The following is a 20503-nucleotide window of genomic DNA, read 5'->3' as shown; positions in this document are numbered from 1 at the left end:
AGAGCGGATTTTGATTGTTGGTATACTTTAGAAGTTGTTTGAGGAAGTGAAAATGATAAAAAATGACAATTTTCCTTGAAATAAAGCTGATAATGATCAATGCCAAATAATAAAAATACAGAATGACAGCGATACCTATTTCCAATAAGTAGATGCTTTAACGTTAGTTTCTAGTGAGAATTGTTAAAACCTAGTAAAGCTTTCCATGCCTTCCTTTGTTAATCTATGACTCCAAATTGAGATTTGGTCATTGTTGATTTGAGCCTGGGAAGAAAACAGTTTCTCATTTTAAGGGAGGTGGCACTGTCAGTGAAATAAGTCAGTCTTACCAAAATGTAGTCTTCAACTTCTCCTGTTGCACAGAATGGGGGGATGTGGTTAATTGGAAGGGCTATTCAGGTTCGGGGATGGAAGCATAAGTGTCAACACACGCAAGGACTTGTGAGCAGAGGGACCCTTCACCAAGAAGCCCTGCCGTGGGAGCAGGATATGAATAGAAGATGCATCCAGCTCTGTAGCAAATACTAAGTACCATGCTTGACTTAGCTAGGGTTAGTGTGACCTATTTAGCAAAGAAACTTTATAAATGTCATGTATTCTTTTGAGCACTTTTATGAGTCTTAGACTTTTTTCTGCCAAAAGAGCAGTTATGACCATGTTTCTGAGAAAACACTACAGTTGAGTGGGTCCAACCTTATTTAGCTTCAGCTACTCACTGTTACAGGGGCAAAGACTACATTATTGGCTCCACTGAGGTAAACCACGTTATCCCACCATCTGAGTCATAGACACAATAACGTATTTTTCATTTGTTTCCTTTCTAATGAACTTTTTAAAAATGAGGTCATTCCCTTATAATTCTGGTTTTTCTATTTTTACTGTCATTGATTTCACAGACATTTTCCTTTTCTACCTCTTCCACCAGTTTACTTCAGTGTCCCCAGCAGTTCCTGAATTCTTGAAAACTCCTTCAAATGTGGACCAGCTTCCTACAAGGTCCACAGCTCCTGTTCTCCCCACGAACACTGTATCTTCAGCAAAGCCAAGCCCTGCCCTGGTAAAGGTGGGTACCTTGGGCTACAGCATTGTATGACTTGACTTGTGACTGTCTGAACCTGTAGGCGAAGACAGAGGGGTATAAATTGCCCAACCTGGCTCTTAGCCTGAAGCCTTGAAAATTAAATTGTGGAAAACTTGCTGACCCGGTCCTTAACGTTTGAAATTGCCTCCTTCAGCATATGTCATTTCATCCTGTAGTCCCCAAAAGAGGGTACAGAGTTTGGCCTGTATGAAACTGCTGGGCTATGCAGCAAGGCCTCAGGAATCTTCCTGTCGCCAGCGCACTGTTCTGCCATTGGGCCACTGGATGAAATGGAGGAACAGTAAGATGTTGCTTCAGTACCACACCTGTGGTCCGAAAACCTCAAAGACAGCCACCTGGGATGGCAGCACTGTTCTGGGCTTTATACACAGGACCGAGCTCACTGATATTCTAAAACAAATTACATGACATTTTTTAAAGGGTTTCGAGAAACAAATAATGGTTTTTGATTTAGCAGATGTGGCCAAATAAGGCTTGGATTGTTCTCAGATAAGCTTCTAGTTTGTGGCACTGTTCCCTATATTTTACTTGGTTAAAATGATTTAGAATAAATCCCAAGGAAGAAGCAAAGTTCTAAAAGATGGTATTTTGAAGTTCTTAAAACTGTATCTAAAATTTCTCAATGCAATGGGTGTAGAGAGTAAACTGAAAAATAGTGTCTAATGATCACACTTGATTTCAGAGGTGACTTTTACTGAAACTAGCAGAATTCATAGTTTTAGAAGTAAAAAAGGACAGAGATAGCTTCTTACCACTGTTCAGAGATGGAAACAGGCCCAGAAAAGTTAAGAAGTGACGAGGCCAGGAAGGACGCCCCGTGTCCTGAGTTCTAGTGTAAACTTCTTGTTGCCTCTTTCTAAGGCCAAGGCGATTCCCTCAGTTTAGCGTGATGCATAATCCTCTCCTGGGTCTGTCCGCTAGAGCTGTCCTTTGTCCTTGACCTTCCAAGAAAGAAAGCTGTCAGTGTAACAGGGTTTACGTATCAAGACACCTATCGGCATATCTCACCATCTTCCATTGTTTAGCGTTGGAGCCAAAAAATTCCAGGGAGTGGGAGGGGCAAGCAGCAACAATACAGTAAAATCAGCTCTTCTCTCTTCTTTTAGCGTATTCAGACATGCACCAGTAATGGCAAAAAGAACTGCCAGATGCCAGTCTTTTCTCTGCTGATCCTGAAAACTCCTCTCCCTGCTTCTCCTGTTCTCTAAATTTCTGCTGTTTGCTGGTGTCTTTCATTGAGAAAGTCTTTGATTCTACAGGAAGCAACATTGATTAGCAATGTGAAATTCAGGCATAGTGTAGGGAATCCTAGGACTATGCAAAGATAAAAAGAGAGAGATGCTCATCAAGGAGCAGGTAATTCAGCTTTTCCATAAGGAAAGCTATGTCCCATGCTCACTTACGAGGAGAACAGACATGTGCAGGCCACTGGGTCATAGCAAGATTCAGCGTAAGGAGTGCTGGCTTGTGTGTGTACGTATCCTCCCATAGCACATTCCTTCCTGATTGTGGCTGGGTCTGTTGTTTCATCAGTGTGTAACAGTTATTCTCAAACCTCATTTTGAATATAAGGTATCGCAGACCCTGTTTCAAAAGAGTGGAGTAAAATTTATTGTTGATAATAAACAAATGAAAATGGCCATATGAATATCATGAGATTGCATAAATAAGCAAGAATGTTTTCCATTAGTGAGATGTACTTAAAGTGCCTCATCATTACAGTGATTTCTAACCAACACATACATTTATCATTCTTCTATTACAAAAACACAGATATTTTAGGGTTAAATCTGTACTGAGACCACCTTCACTGCATCAGACACTATTCTGGGTAGTAGGAGTAGATGAAGCAACATACAAAATAGCATAAATTCCCACCCTTGGGATAAAAAGCATGATAGCATGGTGAAGAGTCACGTGAGAATGGAATTGCTGGGAAGTCAAGGGGAGGTGCTTTCTGTTTTAAATAGATCCTCTGCTTGTGTCACCGGACCACTTTTTGGATGGAGATCCAAAAGGTGAAGGTGCAATCTTCATTGCACCTCAGCGGGGGGAACTCATGAGCCAGGCTCAGGAGAGAGCTCCAGGATTAGACAGAAATGTGGTCTTTGGATATGGAAGACAGTATGATCTGACCAGAGATGGCCAATGACCAGAAGTAAACCATGCAGCCAGGACCAGCCAGTGACTGGAGACTTTCAGGCCTGTGAGAAGTTAAGGCTTGCTACTGCTACTGAGAAGAATAACTGCTAGAAAGGTTTGGGCTGGTGCTACAGACAGTAGAAGAACAAAGAGAAAAGTCCAGAGCAGGTAAAGGTGCCATTCACCACAGGGGACAGTGGCAGCCTTGGCATAGGCATGTTCAGAAGTGAACAGTAGCCATAGTGGCAGACTGCATTTTGAAGGATAAGCTGGGAGGGATTGCTGACCTGATAGATATACTGTGTGAAGGAGTCATCATCAACCAGTTACTTTTTTGTTTCTAAGCAATTAAAAAATCGTAGTTGCCAACTTCTGTGACAGAGGAGCATACCTACAATGTGAGATGCACAGGAGACACCCACTAAAGGCAGCTGGGTGAAAGAGCCAGGCTCGGGAGATGGCTCTAGAATTGGACAGAACTGCAGCTTGAATTCCACAAAATCCAGTAAAATCACTTACAGTCTCAGTGTAACAAAAAAGCATTACAGTGCACCCTTGACTTAGGAACTCAGTTCATTCTCAAGGGCTGGTTGTAACTCAAGTTGGTCAGTTGAAGGCTGATGCTCCTCTTCTCAGGCAGATCTCTGTCCTTACAGAGACATTGGCCCAAGATTTCTCCTTAACCCCACACAGGAAAGGATGTTGTAATGCTCCTTCCAGAACTCTTTTAGGGTTAAATCTATACCTGAGACCATGTGGAAGCACAAGAGGCTGACGTTCAGGTCATAATTCAAGACTTTATAAGTTAAAAACTAAAATTCTGGTTGTAACCCTAATTGTTTGAATGTCAGGCCAGTTGCAACTCAAGGGTCCACTGTACAAGAATCAGCTCATTAGGCACATTAGCATTTTGGGCAAATAGGAAGGGCCAGCAACGGAACCTGAGTAAAAGCAGCTAGTATGGTAGAAGAATGGAGCCCAGGAGCCAAGGGAGGCCTTTTCAGAAGGGAGAGGTCGTATGTGTCATTGCTGCTGTGGGTCTGTTAGGAGGAGTGCAGGAGCTCTTGCCAAAGCAGTTTCTCTTGAATGCTAGAGACAAAACTTAGCTGGAGTGGGAAGAGAGAGCTAGAACTGGAGGTGGCGTCACAGAAAGCTTGTTTTGATGACCTCTGTTGGAAAGGATCGCGAGAAAAGAGCCTGTAGCTCAACTAAAATGTCGAGGTCAAGAAAGGATATTGGTGAGCTGATAGGACCCAGGAGAGGAGCAAAGGTTTCCACAATAGTCACCATGTGTGGGCGAGAGAACATGGACTCAGGCAGCTGGACCAGTAGTCCATCTGCAGCCACAGGAAGCAAAGCCACCTACGAACATTGAGGAATAGACAGGCACTGCAGGAGGTGGGGGCAGATGTAGAAGCTCAGCTCAGCACTCATTAATTTGTCCAGTGTTTAGAAGACAAAGTTATCAGTTGACTGGGAGCATGGGGTGAGGTACTAAGGGCTTGAGGAGAGAAGGAAAGATAGGAGGTGTTATTCTAGAAGAGTGGAAAATAACTGGAATAAAAGTAATGTATTAGGGGCCAGGGATTTAGCCTAGTTGTCCTGCATGGCAAGCACAAGGTCCGGAGTTCAATTCCCAGTACCCTCCCCAAAAAAGTAATAGGATGGCTAGTTAGGACGGATAAGCTCTCGAAGGTGGTGATCATGAGTTTAAAGACAAGCTTAGCTGCATGGTTTTGTTTTCCTACAGCACTCTTAGTGATATGAAAACAGGCATGGAGTAAACCAACAAGAGCAATCTACTCCCACCCCAGGGACATGTGGTACTGTCTGGAGACATTCCTGGTTGTCACAGTGTGGGGTCCGGGTGTGGCTACTGGCACCTAGTGGCAGAAGGCCAGGATACTGCTGAATATCCCACCGTGCTCAGCACAGCCCCTAAAAGTGTTACCAACTTCAAAATGTCAGGAAGAGCCCCTGTAGAGGAACCCTGAAGTAGACAGAGAACCAGCAGATGGTCTTTCCAGGTCAGTTGGGCAAAGGGTGGGTAGTGCATGTGAGTGGACCTTGGGATGTAGTCAGGTAGGAGTAAAGTGAGGGTCAGTGTAAAGGTCGTAAGAGAAATGGACTATACATCTCGGTGGCATCAAGTAAGTGCGCAAAGTGGCATCCTAGGTGGAGTGAGTTGGTGGTTGTCAGATTAGGGTGCTAGGAATTGACAAGATGCAGTTCGGGGAATTTTAAGATCTAGGTTATATGGGCCGGGATTTAGCTCAGTGCCACTGCCTACTTTATAAGTGCAAGGTCCCAAGTTCAATCTCCACTACCAAAAAAAAAAAAAAAAAATCTAGGTTATAACCTCAGCAGTGAGTGGCTGAGGGAGAAGATGAGATATTTAGAGGAAATGGAGTCAAAGAACTGAGAGACCAAAATGTTGGAAGGATTGTGGACGTAGATTTAATTAGCATGAACAGTGACAAGTTAGAACAGTGTTAGAGAAAGGAAGGAGGGAGTGGGCTGTTGCAGTACTTAGTAAATTTAGAACTGAAGGAAGATCAGATGCCGTGGTCAAGTTTGAGAGAAGAACTCTCCCATATACATTTACTTTTTACACATCCTTATTTACAGATGTTCAAAAAATGTGGTACTAGTTAAGTGAATTGCTATTCCAGTGGTGTGCTGGTAAATGTGTTGGGGTCAAAGGGCAGGTGATTGCCTTTGCCAGTTCCCATGGTGTAAATATTTGTATTGTGACCAATTTCCATCTACTCATGTGACATCACTGAATGCAGAGCTGGGAAAAGATACACATGATCGGTTCTCGTGACTTAACTTACTGGCCCAGAAACTGTTTTGTAATGCAGCCGTAGAAAATCGTGTTGCACCATCATTCTTGTATGATAAGGGAAGAATTCACAACATACCAAATGAAGAGGGAGAAAGGCACATCTCTAATAAGCATATATGCCATCATCCCGATTATGTTAAACGTGTGCACAGGAAGAATGCACAAAAGCTTATTTCTGTTCTACATGCTGTGGTGATTTCGGTTTTAGGAGATTTTTTGCACTTGTCTAATTCTTTGGAATAAGCATTTGTAACATAATTAGTAGCATGATTGAATGTCAGTAACTACATTTCATTTAATACTTCTCATCTTTGCTGGATGGCTGTTTTTTCCAGATAAAGTTATCCTATAATATGAATACTGATAATGTAGAAAATTAATAAGTTTTGTGATTCACAGTCGTAAGACAAGGGATGCCTGGTGTCCAAATTTTAAAAGTAAAAATGTAGTATTTTTGAAAAATGTTAAAACTTAACCTGATATTTAAATGTTATTTCCTTGGAGACAGTTTTATATTCTGCTTTATTCTTATTGGAAGCTTTTTTTTTCCATATTCTCAATACATTTTTTAAATACTACATAGAGTGAAATATACTTAATCTTTGTCCTATTGTATATTTAGTGTATGAACTTGTTTTTCAGTAGGAAGATATACATATAAGCAATTAGCAGTGAAGCCACAGAGGAGACCAAAAGTCAATGTTTGTTGGATTTGAATAGATAATCTAGGCTGAGCGTCTTTCTGTACCCTAAGGGGACAATGCAACAGGAGATTTCTTGGTCAAAATAAGTACACAAATGTGTTTGTGGCTTTTTTAAATGTATTCAGTAAATTGCTTCCAAAGTAGCTGCACTGGTTTCTGCTATTTTCAAATGAGAGACACATAATAGAATCAATTTCACAGAATGACATCTCTTAAAATACTTCTTTCCCCTCTCAAAAACAGCAAAGCCATCCTAAGAATCCGAATGACAAACACCGCAGCAAAAAGTGCAAAGATCCCAAACCCCGGGTAAAGAAGTTAAAGTACCACCAGTACATTCCACCGGATCAGAAAGGTGAAAAGAACGAGCCGCAGATGGACTCCAACTATGCCCGCCTGCTCCAGCAGCAGCAGCTCTTCCTGCAGCTTCAGATCCTGAGCCAGCAGCAGCAGCACTACAACTACCAGGCCATCCTGCCTGCACCGACCAAGTATGGACGGGTCAATGCGTGTCTGTGGCTTATACTGTGGTTTTTAGGAGAACTTACTCGGATGTGGTTTAGGAGAACTTACTCGGTGTGTTGATCTGTCTGTGCTCAGTGGTTACCTTCATTCTCTTGTTAGCAGAGCTCCCTGTACAGTGTTTAAAGTCATGTAGTAAGGATAGCCTGTGTTCCTATCTGGGTTTTGTCCTTCAATATTGGTTTTGAGCTTTTATAAGCTAGAAATGCCTTTCACAATTATTCATCCAGGAAAGAGTCACTTATTGTATAAATAATAATGGTTGTTTTGAGAGAAGCATGAATATGTACAAAGAAGAGAGATGGGCATAAAACAGGGAGTAGTCAAGGAGAACTGTGTAGAAATGGCAGGATATTTCCAGTAGTAGAAGGCTTGGGAAGCCCAGGGCATGAGGGAGCAGAAGGGTAAGCAGTACCTGTGCACTAGATGGAGAGAGAAACCGCCTGATTGAAAAATGGCATTGATGTTTTGTTGAAAAGAAGAGAAAACTGATTAGAGCCAGTGTCTGCAGGGACTTGAAGTTGGGCAGAAGACTTTACTAAATAGAGAGTGGCGTGTCTCAGAGTATGGTGGTTACGTGGAAGGACTGAACTGCAAGAAAGAACAGCAGAATGCTGGCAGTGAAGGACAGTTTGGAAATATAAGGATGAAAAGACATTAATTATGGAACAAAGGACCAAAAGGTCTGGCACCCAATAACTATGGAGAAAGAAGAGGTTTCCCAGAGTTTGAGCCCAGCCATGAGTGATCAGAGTTCTGTCACTGCATTCATAGTAAGACGTCCATAGCTAATTTTAGTTATGTAAAGAAAGAAATGTCTTGATACACATCCCCAAATGTCCTCTTTTTGGAAACTCAGATTAACAAAGATCTGTCCTTTCCTTCCTTCACTACCGAAGAGCAAATACGATCTGCATCTGACACTAGAGAAGAAACCCTAGAAAAGATGCAAGGGCTCATTATAAGGAAAAATTACTCTCTGATCAAACTGTTCAGTTATGGTCACATGACACATAGAAACTACTTCTGTTTCCTCCTGGTACTTTAAGCCCTCCTCCATTGGTATGCCGTGCATTTTTTTTTTTTTTTTTTTTTTTTTTTTTGTACCCGGGATCGAACTCAGGTCCTTGAGCTTGCAAGGCAGGCAGCGGAACCACTGAGCTAAATCCCTGGCTGTACACCGTGTTTTCTAAATGCAGCAAAGGATATAAATGTACTAAAAACTTCTCTGTGAAGAAGTAACTCCTCATATATCAATGCTTATCCATTTTTTGTCAAGATACAGATATTGTGAGGAAGATTAAACCTATTAAGTACATCACAGAGCAAGCCTGAGTGTGCTATTAGCATTGGAAAGAACTCAGGGAAGGCCACAGAGTTATAACAGTGTCCAAGACAACTCCCACTACTTTACACCTTCATCCAGGGCCTAGGCTACACCCTGCACTGCTACCCTCCCTAGGTGCTGGACATGAGTAGTGAGAGGAGCCACAGCGGGAACTGAGTCTCACAGTTATTTATGATTTAGAATGCACCGACACATGCTTGACACTTTACATCACCATCAGCCTCCCTCCAGGTCTAGGAAAACTCAGTGTTATTGATCACTTCCTAATGAGGAAACTGTTAAACTGAAAATCCCAGGGAAGAAAATTAGGCTGTGGGACCAGTTTTGCTGAATTCTACTGGCCTTGTCTCCCTGGAGGTGGAGGCCCCAAGACCCTCTCTCTTCCTCACTCACTTCTCCACTACAGTCACTGCCCACTCCACCCACCCAAGTGGGAAGATACACAAACAGAGGAAAGAGCACTTATTTGTGTGTGAGTATGTATTATTTTACCACCTAAAGACTGAACATAAGCCTGTCTAGTTTCCAAATCACAAAAATCTAGACTTTTGCTTTTGTAACATAGTCATCTTTATTCAAATTCCATTATAGAAAACTGACTCCTGTAGTACCCATAGCAGTAGTAAAAAATCTATAATATGCAGCCCTGTTGTACCGTGAAAAGAGTAAGCGACTGGGCTGTGGTTAAACCCACCTTGGCCACACACGGAAGATGGTAGAAAGCCCCTCTAGGCCTCGGAAGTCCAATCTCTCCTCTGCACAATAATCCCACCCATGGGCCACCTCCTCTTTTTCTTTCTCAATCTGGGTGAAAATGAATTGTTTCTTGGTATTGTGAAAGTTTAATTATAAACACTAAATCATAGTCACAAATATTGTAGAATCACAAATGAAATATTGTAGAATTTCAAGTAAAAGCATAAATAGGAGAATTAAATCACGTGTTTTCCAGGGAAAAGTCACTCACAAGGGAGCAAAAGGTGATTCGGTACAGGGTCTACTATTCACATAAAACACATGTGGTATATCTGTGACATTAAACTGTGGGAAGGGCAATTTTAAAAATTTGTCTAGCAGACTCCTTGGTGAGAGAGAGGGACAATAATGAATGAAAAACAGGCTGAGAAACTGATTTAAAGAAAATGTTTTTATAACTAACATGAAATGTAAAGGTATTTTTGTTTTGGGTGTTGCGTTTTTGTTTTTGTTTGGGTTTGGGTTTTTTTGTTGTTTTGTTTTGTTTTGTTGGTACTGGGGATCAAATTCAGGACCTTGCACTTGTGAGGCAGGCAGTGGAACCACTAAACTAAATCCTCTGCCCTAAAGATTGTATTTTTGAAAGGAGTGTAATGATACATCCTTGTCTCCAAACTTTAAAACACTTCATCTTTAAGATACTAAGTTTAAAGACTCCAAGAAATGAACACGAAAAGTTAGTGGTCAGTAAAGCCAGTATTGGCTACTACTGCAAGGCTTCTAAGCTCCTGGGAGAAAGCTCAACCAGCTGTGAAATGACATTGTCACTGGAAGCGTCCCAGATGGGAGAAGTTGAGGCAAAGATCTGGCTTGACATGGAGAAGAGCTTAATAAAATGACACAGTACCTCACTTTAGATCTTGACAGCTAATGCAGCAACTTCTTGCAAACGTACTTTTCAATTTGAGGTGTAACTTACATACAGCTTAAATCATAAGTGGAAAATTGCCAAATAAATACAGCCCTGTATTTACCAGCCAACAAAATGGAATACTATCTCACATACCCTCCCCAAAGTCCCCTCTTTGTGTCCTTATTTCTGTCCCCATAGATCAGTGCCATTTGGTTAATTTCAGATATATGCAGTCTTAACCTGGCTTCTTTTGATGAACATTATAAGATGCATCCTTACTGATGCAAACAGTAGTGGTTAATTTTCATTTCTAGTCAGCATTCCATGTCTAACTATATCCATCATCCTCTTGATGGACAGCTGTTCTGCTTTTTTTTTTGGTTTTGGTTTTGGTACCAGGGATTAAACTTGGGTCCTTGCACTTGCAAGGCAGGCCACCGAACCACTGAACTAAATCCCCGGCCCTGAGTTGCTTTTACTTAGGGATATTATGAGTATTGCCGTAAGTATTCTGTCTCTTTGGTATATATATGTTTTCCTGTCATGTCTACCTAGGAGTGGAATTGCTGGGTCATAGGATAGGTACTTTTTTTCTTCAGTACTATTACATATTCATCTCACGTGAGTGTCCCAAATCATATCTCTCCTAGCAGCGACAAGAGTTCTGGTTGCCCCAAATATATTATAGCAGTTCTGCTAGATGGAAAGGTTATTTTGTGATGTGCCTTTTCATTTTCCTCAGACCTAAGGAGGGTAAGCACTTGTTTGCATATTTATTGACCATTTGGATATACTTTTTGTTTTCCTTACCCCATCTGTTCATTTTTTTCTTTCTCTTACTGATTTCTAAGACTTTTATGTCTTCTAGGCATGAGGCCTTTTTCAGAATATGTATCACCAAATACCTTGTCCTCTTTTTGTGGCTTGACTTTTCACATCTTTAAGATGTCCCTTTTATTTAGTGTTGAATCCCGATTAAGAAATTTTTGCCCATCCAAAGACCATGAAGGTATTTTCCTAAATTTTTTATCCTGTTTTCTTATAAAAAGTTTTTATAATTCACATTTTTAAGAATGATGTAAAATAGGACTATTTTTTTTTTTGCTGTATGACTGTCCAGACCCATTCACTGGAAGGAGCATCCTCTTCTCACTATTTGGCAACATTATCTTCTGATAATTCAACAGCCATGCATCCGGAGGTTTACTTCAGGATTCACTGCTTTCTTCCTTTGTCTATCTTTCTGTCCTTGTATTAGCCCTACGCCACTGTAATAATTGCACTTGTAACACATTAATACTGGGGTGTGCACTTCCAGGCTGCTTTCCTTCACAGATGTCATGGCCATTTTTGGTCCTTTGCATTTCCACAAAGCTTAGAATCACCTCTTTACTTCCATCAAACAAAATCTTAGGGATTTTATAGGAATCTAGTTTATCTGACATCTTTACAATGTTAAGTCTTCCAATGTATAATCATGGTCTTCTTCATAAGCTAAACAAACTGTTGAGAAGCAATATCAGACCTAGAAATTATGTTATTATAAACTAATTTTCTTTTTCTTCTGAAGAAATGACAAAAATAACAACAGTGGAAATTCATGTTTGAACAATGCCACACCCAACACGCCAAGACAGAATACGTCTGCTCCTGTGAGAAAGCCAGGACCTCTGCCTTCTAGCTTGGATGACTTAAAGGTGATAATTCAAGTAGAGATATTCATCTATAAGTACCACAAAAATGTCAGCAAATGTCTAGGTTTGTCTATTAGATGTACATGGTCTTCAGTGACATTCAACTTGAGCAACAATGTGGTAGCCTTTATAGAGGTACTTCCTTTTTATTTCCATACTTTCTTTCAAAATGACCACTAATGGCTCTGTTACTCTTATGTACCTTATGCAGGCACCAGAGAAAAGGAAAGATCACATTCACTAATTCTTATTACAGTGTACATTAGTGATTGTCATCAGTCTCTTACTGTGTCTTACTTATGGTAGGTATGTACATATAAGGAAAAAAACATAGTATGCACAGGGCTCAATTCTCTCAGCAGTTTCATGTATCCACTCGAGGCCTTGGTGGGGGCGGGACCACAGTGTACTGTCAGTTTCCAGAGAGTTATGAAGCTAAGAGATCTGAACTGTCTGTACCTCCAGGTATCAGAACTGAAGACAGAACTGAAGTTGAGGGGTCTGCCAGTGTCAGGCACCAAACCGGACCTCATTGAACGTCTGAAACCCTACCAGGAGGCGAACAGCAGCGGCCTTGCCGCTGGCAGTATTGTCGCAGTGTCATCATCAGCAATCGTCACCAGTAACCCGGAAGTCACCATGGCATTGCCAGTCACAACACTTCATAATGCCGTGACTAGCTCAGTCTCCACTTTCAAGGCAGAATTGCCATCTGCTGTGCCTGGCAATGTAGCCCATGTCGAAAATCTTCATTCCCCACTGCCAGTCTCACCATCACCTTCTGAACAGTCTAGTCTCAGTACTGATGACACGACCATGGCAGACACCTTCACTGAGATTATGACCATGATGTCTCCCTCACAGTTCTTGTGCTCATCTCCCCTGAGAGTGGCCAACCATGAAGACAGCCTGAGCCCCACCAGTAGCACTCTGTCGAACCTGGAACTTGATGCTGCTGAGAAGGATCGCAAGCTTCAAGAGAAGGAGAAGCAGATTGAAGAGCTAAAGCGAAAACTGGAACAAGAACAGAAGCTCGTGGAGGTTCTGAAGATGCAACTTGAAGTTGAAAAACGAGGGCAGCAGCAGCACCGGCCACCAGAACCCCAGCCCAGCACCCCTGCTCATTCTGCCAGCACATCAGACCAGAAACATGGTAGCATCGGTTCCTCTGTCAAGGACGAGGCCTTGCTGCCTGACTGCTCCAGCCCCCGGCAGCCCATCCAGGCACCCAGCCACCCTGTAGGCCAGCCCATCTCTACCAGTGCCCAGACCCTTGTTGCCAAAAAGGCCATAGTCATCAAACAAGAGGTCCCTGTGGCCCAGGCAGAACAGCAGAACGTAGTCTCACAGTTCTATGTGAGTTCCCAAGGACAGCCACCCACTGTTGTTGCTCCACCCCAGGCCTTGCTGACCACACAGACTGCTCAGCTGCTGCTCCCAGTGTCTATCCAAGGCTCCAGCGTGACGTCAATGCAGCTTCCAGTAGGCAGCCTCAAGCTCCAGGTGGGAAGTGTGTCTCCTGTCTTTACCTAACAGCCAGTGATAGAATCTGCCATAACTGCATCCACTACAGGCTTCATTTTTGTAGGAAATGTGTGTTCATGTGGAGTGGATATCCAAAAAGTGAGCTAGATTTGGTGGTACGCACTTGTAATCCCAGCTACTCAAGAAGCAGCCAAGATAAGATAATCACAATTTTGAGGCCAACATGGGCAGTTTGCTGAGATCCTGTCTCAGAAATTTTAAAAAGGTCTGGAATCATAGGTCAGTGGTAGAGCAGTTGCCTAGCATGTGCTAGGCCCTGAGTTCAAGCCCCAGGCCCCTCACCAAAATAAATAGCACTGTTTTCATTTTTAAAAAATTCAGAAAGCACAGGTGATTTTTTTATTTCTGTCACTTACCCTTCAATGCACAGTTTCATATGTGTAGCCACTTGAGACCAGTACTGTTAGCATAATGATAACAGCTGCAGCATTGAATATTTATGTGGAAGGCATAGAGCATCAAGAACTTCGGGCTTGCTTTACATCACCCTTTCTTCCCCAGAAAATGCAAGTAATGTAGCCCATTTCTGGGTAAGGAAACCGAGACCTAACCTAGTAAGCCAACCTTAGTCAGTTCCCCAAGGACAGAGCTGACATTGAAACTCAGGTCTTCAGAGTTTGCTCTTAAGCCCATTCTTACATTTTGCCTTCCAAATTTAGTTTTATTTAGTTTTAGTTTTCATTATTGTGAAACTACCTCAACTAAGGAAAATGTGACCACAGTTTTAGAAGTGAAAGTATAATTGCAAGAGATAAAACACAGGAGAGAAGAAATTCTCACTTGTCTATATAACCTGCTTATTCACCTTAAGTTGTTCTTATGTAGTAGAATTATGGTAAGATTTAACCAAATGTGCAAGAAACCACTTGGACCAGTGTTTTTCAACTTGATTTTCCAAATACCTTTAACAGCTAAGAGAAATCATCTCACTCCTGGGCTTAGGAGGCCATGGCCTAAAGCTCCTCAGCAAGTGCAAAAACTCTAAACTCCCTTCTTTTGTCTGTAAAGCATCTGTGAAGTTGAAAGTCCACTTTGTGTCTTTTTAAAAATATTTTTGATCCAAATGTTACATTAGAGTTGATAGGAAGTATGTTGTGTCTGGGCTTGTGTGTACCCCGCATGTTACTGGCTGTCCCCAGAGAATATACAATATATGATGTAGCTTAAAAGCAGGAATTGGACAGTTGAACCTCCCACATTTCCTGGTTGCTATTAAATGTATTATAATACCAATTATATATACTTATTATACATTTTTATGAAAATCTTAGCCGTGTAAGGAATTGATGAGGTTGATCAGTGAGGCTTAGGTACGGTTAAATAGGAGCACAAGTTCTGCTGTTCTGTTGCACAGTTGCGTGAATATAATAGCAGTCATGTACTGTTTATTTCCCAAAAATAGAAGAAAGAATTTGGAATGTTTTCACTTAAAGTCATAATAATAGGGCGCTGGGAGTATCGTGCAGGAGTAACAGTGCTTGTCTGGCATGTGTGAGGCCCTGGGTTCCATCCCCAGCAGCACGTCCCCTTCTCCACAAAAAAGTTTGAGGCTGTAGATATATTTAATATCACTTAAATATTAGTATAATAGCAGTCATGTACTGTTTATTTCCCAAAAATAGCACGTCCCCTTCTCCACAAAAAAGTTTGAGGCTGTAGATATATTTAATATCACTTAAATATTTTAGATTGTGTACATGTGTCAAAATATCACACGGGACCCATTAATATAGGATCCATTAATATTTTTAGTCTTATATTTTTTTAATTGCTAAGGTTCGTAACCTCTGATTCCAGCTATGCTTCTGACAATTACATCAATTTCTGTTTACCTCCTAGACTCCAGCACAAGCAGGAATCCAGACTCAGCCTCAGATTGCAACTGCTACGCCAGTCCCCGCTGCAGCCCTGCCCTCAGGCCTGGCCCCCACTGCACCTCAGAAGCAGGATACTTTCCCACAGCATGTGGTCAGCCAGCCTCAGCAAGTCAGAAAGGTTGGTAGATGCTCTTGAAGCCAAATGGCTGTCACTTGCTCACCCAGCTCTCAGGCATCTTCCCAAGACTTATGTCCAAGATCTACCTGCCATACAAAGAGCCCAAGGTCAGATGCCATTTATTTGGGATTGAGAAGGAGCTCTTTGTTAGTAAAAACTATTGAACCTAAGAGTGAATCCCCTTTTCCAAGTACAGTGTTCATATACTGAATTTACTGAGATTTTAAGTGTCCTGTTCTCTGAGAAAAGATACTTGAAAATGAAAAAGATACTTTGGACGTTGCTGTCCCACATGAGATACTTAATCTGTGTGTATTTATGAGAGCCTGTGGTCACGAGCCCAGAGACTATCATGGCAGTGCACCACCGCTGCCATCCTTGGCCTCGTGCAAAGTTCACTTCCACCAGGTGTTCCCTTCCTCAGACTCGTCGTCCTCCACAGCTCAAATTCTGACTTTAAATAGCCCCGAAGTTAACAAAACTCCTTTTCATCCAGTAGATGGAGCTATGTGCACATCTCTGCCAAAAAAATCTTCAGGCCTCAAAAACAGGTGTTCCTATTTTTAAACCTTGAGAACTAAGTCCCAGAGTTTTCTTCTTAAATATAAAAGAACCTAATAACTAGGTGCACCTGTCTCTGTGCCTCAGGGTAGTCTGAACTGTGTGAGCTAAGGCAGCCTCAGGGACAGACGGGGCACATGTGTTCTCATTCAGAACTCACTCTGCCCTCAAATGCAGTGCAGAAGGAAACATATCTGTATATGAGTTTCAAAATTGCTCAGTTTAATAATAAATATACTTTGAGTTAGGGAGGAGAGGAAAATAACAAGACAGATAAGTAAGGGCTTAGTCACTAAATCTCAAAATACTAGTATCCAGTTTAAAGAAAATAATTTTTGTGAAATGTAAGGAAATTCAACTTTTTCAAATAGGAGCTCCTCATCCATAGAGGTAGTACTGTTGGGAAGGATGTATATATACACACACATATACTTCCATGTTTAAGATACATGTATGATACAAATATAGGGGTTATCAATCGTGTAAATAAATTGTGTTTTGTTTATAACCGGCTCTTGCTATGCAGTTCAGACTGGTCTTAAACTTACTGTACAGTCCAGGCTAGCCTCAAATTCTTGGTGATCCTCATGCCTCAGCCTCCCGAGTGCTGGGATTGCAAGCATGTACCACCACACCCAACAGAAATAGAAAGTCTCTGAACAAACAAAGCTCTGTGAAACACAATACTGTTTCAGCAGTATGGCCATATATTTATAAAAAGGGTCCAAAAACGTTAGGCTCTTGATGGAGCTAAACAAAACATTCTAGCATTCAAGTGGAAGAAATTCTTACCTCTGCCTAAATAGAACAGAAAATAGCCCTTCAGAGGACAGATGAAGGCAAGAGAGCTAATGAATGTGGTAGGTACTGGACCAGAGGTGTGATTTCAGGAGCTAGAGGCTCTGGCAGAATGCCAGGGGGACCATGAGGGCATGGACTAGGTCGGCACAGAGCAGAAGCCCAACTCTAAAGGTTTCTAGGAAGTAGAAAAAGTTAGTTGGCACCATTCATCTGAGTATAAGGAGAAAAACTGAAGCAAAACCAAGAACTGCTATTCCTCCAAGGCTGTGGATAGGGAGGAAAGGAGGAAACTCGGTAGGGAACATACTGAGTGTGACATCCAGGAGGATGATGTGGATATACTGTGGCACTTGGGAACAAGGCTGGAATAGAGAGGTGGGCTGGGGATTATTAACTTATCCTAACTGTTAAAGCCACGAGTAGAAGAGGTCACCTTAGTGAGGAATGTCAGGAATCCAGCTATCATTTGAGAGGAAAATGATGAGCAAACATTCTTCCCAAGCGGCATCTGCACAGCCACCAAAGACAAGTCACAGGGTAAAGGAGCCACATATGCTCAAATTATAGAGGTGGTATAGAGGTGGACAAGCCAGACGCAGCCCACCGCCTGCTTTTGTAAGTAGCTTATTGGCACATAACCACACCCATGTATCCATATTATCTGTGCTGCAGAGATGAATACTTCTAAAAGGGACATGGCCCACAAACTTTAAATCTAGTGCTGTATGCCCCTTCACAGAATTTTGCTGAGCCCTGATAAAACATGGCTTTCTTCATTAAGATAAGCAAAAGAACACATTGATGGAGAAATGCTTATTCATTATAGGTTTTCACAAGTTCAGCACCAAATCCAGTTCTTCCATATCCAAGACAATCCACTCCAACAGTCCAGCAGCCCTTTATTGCTAAGACGTCTACCAGCATTCTTCAGTCGAGAACCACCCCGCTCCCCTCCCTGCAAAATGGACCCAATACTTCCAGCAAGGTAAACTGGGGTATGCCATCAACCTGGTGCAGCACGCTTTCGGCTGGGGGTGACTGAGCACCAATACTGATGGGGGATGTAGTTAAAAGCACAGTGGCATCTCGTCAGGAGGAGCTCAGCTGTGGTTGTCAAACAAATGAGCCCTCCACACACAGGACGACCAGAGAGAGGGTCAGCCACAGGAGCTTAAGGAAGCTGTTTGTGAGTTCCATGCTTTAATCCTTGTGGGAAGGACATCAGATTTGAGTCGAGCCGGGCTGGAGCAGGTCCATGCCAAGAGCTGACACTTGCTCCTCTTCTGTGTATGACAGCCTAGCTCGTCCCCGCCACCCCAGCAGTTTGTGGTCCAGCACTCTCTGTTTGGGACCCCAGTCACCAAGACGAAAGACCCACCCCGCTACGAGGAAGCCATCAAGCAGACACGCAGTACACAATCCTCCCTTCCAGAGGTAAGTGAGGGCAGAAGCAGTAGTTGCTAAGGCTGGGTTTCATGTATCCCCTGCACATTTTGACCAGCCCTATACTAACTCACTTGTCTAAAACTGACTTGGCTAAGTAGAAACACCAACATAATGGCTAGGAGCTGTATATTTTAGCTAGTTATTTAACATTGAAATGTTATTTACTATAAATAATCCCACACAGCTTTCCATAGCAGTATAACCTGTAATAACTACTTATTTAGAAATTCAGGGTTTGGATTTTAACCTTTCCTTTGGGACAAGGAGTCATTCATGTTAAGGGCAGATGTGATTGTTCTGGGGCATGAATTTTATTGAGGTCCCTCATTTCTAAAGCCACCATTTGTCAGGCCATCATCAAAGTGAACTGACCTTCTCGTATGGCTGTCAGTGAAGTCTGCCCAGACCCTAAGTCCACTTGATCTCACCTCATCTCTTCTAGTTCCTGAAGCCCAGTGCACACAGGTGACTGCATACATTGGGCAAATGCACTTTAGAGGTGACAGATCTACACTTCTCCAGGCTTCACCACACTTAATGCTCACCAATGACCATAGCCTTGGGCAAAGTGCTTACCCTTCCTCTAAGCTTTCTTTCCTATTTCACTGGGAAAACAGGAGTAGATGCAGCAGTCCCAACAGGTGGAAGAGTTAAGAGTTCCTATTTATAGAAGCATCTGGCCCGTACAAAGTGCCCAGCAGTAGCAGTACTTGTCCATTCCCTAAACACTCCTCCTAGGCACTCTGCTTCTCTGAAGCTCTCTAAAGCTTCAAACTTAAATTTACTTTCAAAAATGAACTCTAGCCTCATAGCACAGGTGCTAAACATGACACCAGGGCACTTAGGGGAGCTAAGACTGGGCATTACGGCAAACAGCAGGCACATCAGCCATGTTCCGCCAAGTCACCCATTGGGGCCACATGGTAACTACATGCAGTGGGTCGTGCTACACACCTAAGGAGGGTCAGGGCCAGGGCCTCAGCTTTTTCCAGCAAGCAACAGACAAGCCAGTCCCCTCAAGCCAGGAGTACACATTAGCCACAGGGTGGCTGCCTAGACCTCCTCAGGAACCTCAGTGTGCATCAGTGGAAACTGGAAACTTGGACAGTGTGCACTTTGGTTCCTTCACAAAGGACACACAGCTATGCTCAGGGCCATGATGGACTGGCTGGCTGAGGAAGCAGTTACCATTTATGCCTTTTAATACTCACTTAGTGCCAAGGGAAGACAGCTTTCCTAGTCATAAAATACTTCCTTTATCTATGAGATAAGGGGTCCTCATCTATGAGAGGAAAGCCAAATTTCACAAATAGGTTTAAGCATCTGCAATAAAAATTGACACAAATGGTGTTCCCATGGTTCATCTGTTCTCTTAACAGGAGAGCAGGAATGAATTAACAAGCACTTAACTGTAGACTTTACAAAAATAAAAGGGCATGCATCCTGCCACACCAGGTTCTCACATGTAGGTTCATTCATACAGCTGCCTTGATTCACACAAAAAATAATCTTCTTTAGCCTAACACAGCCAGTTGGAAGCCCAGGTCTTTTCATGTTTATGAGGGAGACAAGTTCTGCGTTGGTTTGTGATTTTCAAATGGGCACTGTCTGTACTACAGTAAGTCCTCAACTTGCGAACTTTCACAGGTAGGAATAGACCTTGAATTACAAACATATACAGATGTGAACAAATCACAGAAGTGACTCACATGTCTGTCAGACACTGTCCCAGCGGTGCTGCCCTGTGCTCCCTGTACAGTGAGAGTGCACAGTAGGACAGCGCTCAGAGCCCGGGTGTCTGGAAGCAGGAGGAAAAGCAGTGGTGATGTGGAGGGGACTGCTAGGAAGTGCAAAGCAGTAACCATGGAAACAAAAAGTGACGATAATGAAGACATTGAATCCAGATGAAAAGATGGTAGGCATTGCTCATCCTTATAACATGAATTGTTCAACCATTGGCAAAGTTCGATAGAACAAGGACAAGATCATGAAACGTGAAGTCTGCTGTGCCAATGAGGTCAATAATAATATCCAAAAAGCGTGGTACAGTGATACAGGAGACTCAGAGTGTAGATACAGAGTCAGAATCAGCACTGAATCCCACTGTGCTTAATGCTTTTTCAAGAAAAAGCTAAAGGCCATTTGAAGACTTAAAAAAAAAAACTAGGTGTCAGACTTCCAAATGT

General features: G+C 42.4%; 1 protein-coding gene and 1 long non-coding RNA gene across 4 annotated transcripts in view; one reads left to right on the top strand and one right to left on the bottom strand.

The window, feature by feature from the left end:
• Positions 1 to 20503, bottom strand: part of LOC104852406 — a 61614-nt gene that overhangs the window by 6466 nt on the left and 34645 nt on the right. The window contains exon 2 of the long non-coding RNA XR_777484.2: positions 1855 to 2043. This is a non-coding gene — a long non-coding RNA (uncharacterized LOC104852406). The remainder of the gene's footprint in view (positions 1 to 1854; positions 2044 to 20503) is intronic.
• Mrtfb (myocardin related transcription factor B) overlaps positions 1 to 20503 on the top strand; it is a 168719-nt gene that overhangs the window by 144515 nt on the left and 3701 nt on the right. For all 3 annotated transcript variants that reach the window (XM_010610018.3, XM_010610019.2, XM_010610021.2), the window contains 7 exons: positions 926 to 1063; positions 7040 to 7287; positions 11846 to 11972; positions 12435 to 13472; positions 15354 to 15509; positions 17698 to 17856; positions 18168 to 18305. In XM_010610018.3, the coding sequence (XP_010608320.1) occupies positions 926 to 1063; positions 7040 to 7287; positions 11846 to 11972; positions 12435 to 13472; positions 15354 to 15509; positions 17698 to 17856; positions 18168 to 18305 (2004 nt within the window). The remainder of the gene's footprint in view (positions 1 to 925; positions 1064 to 7039; positions 7288 to 11845; positions 11973 to 12434; positions 13473 to 15353; positions 15510 to 17697; positions 17857 to 18167; positions 18306 to 20503) is intronic.

This window comes from Fukomys damarensis, unplaced genomic scaffold, assembly GCF_012274545.1.
Source record: "Fukomys damarensis isolate Sample0158 unplaced genomic scaffold, DMR_v1.0_HiC HiC_scaffold_34, whole genome shotgun sequence".
NCBI classification, from domain to species: Eukaryota; Metazoa; Chordata; class Mammalia; order Rodentia; family Bathyergidae; genus Fukomys; species Fukomys damarensis.
The sequence above is the reverse complement of the archived record's forward strand: the minus strand, read 5'-3'. Positions and strand labels throughout refer to the sequence as shown.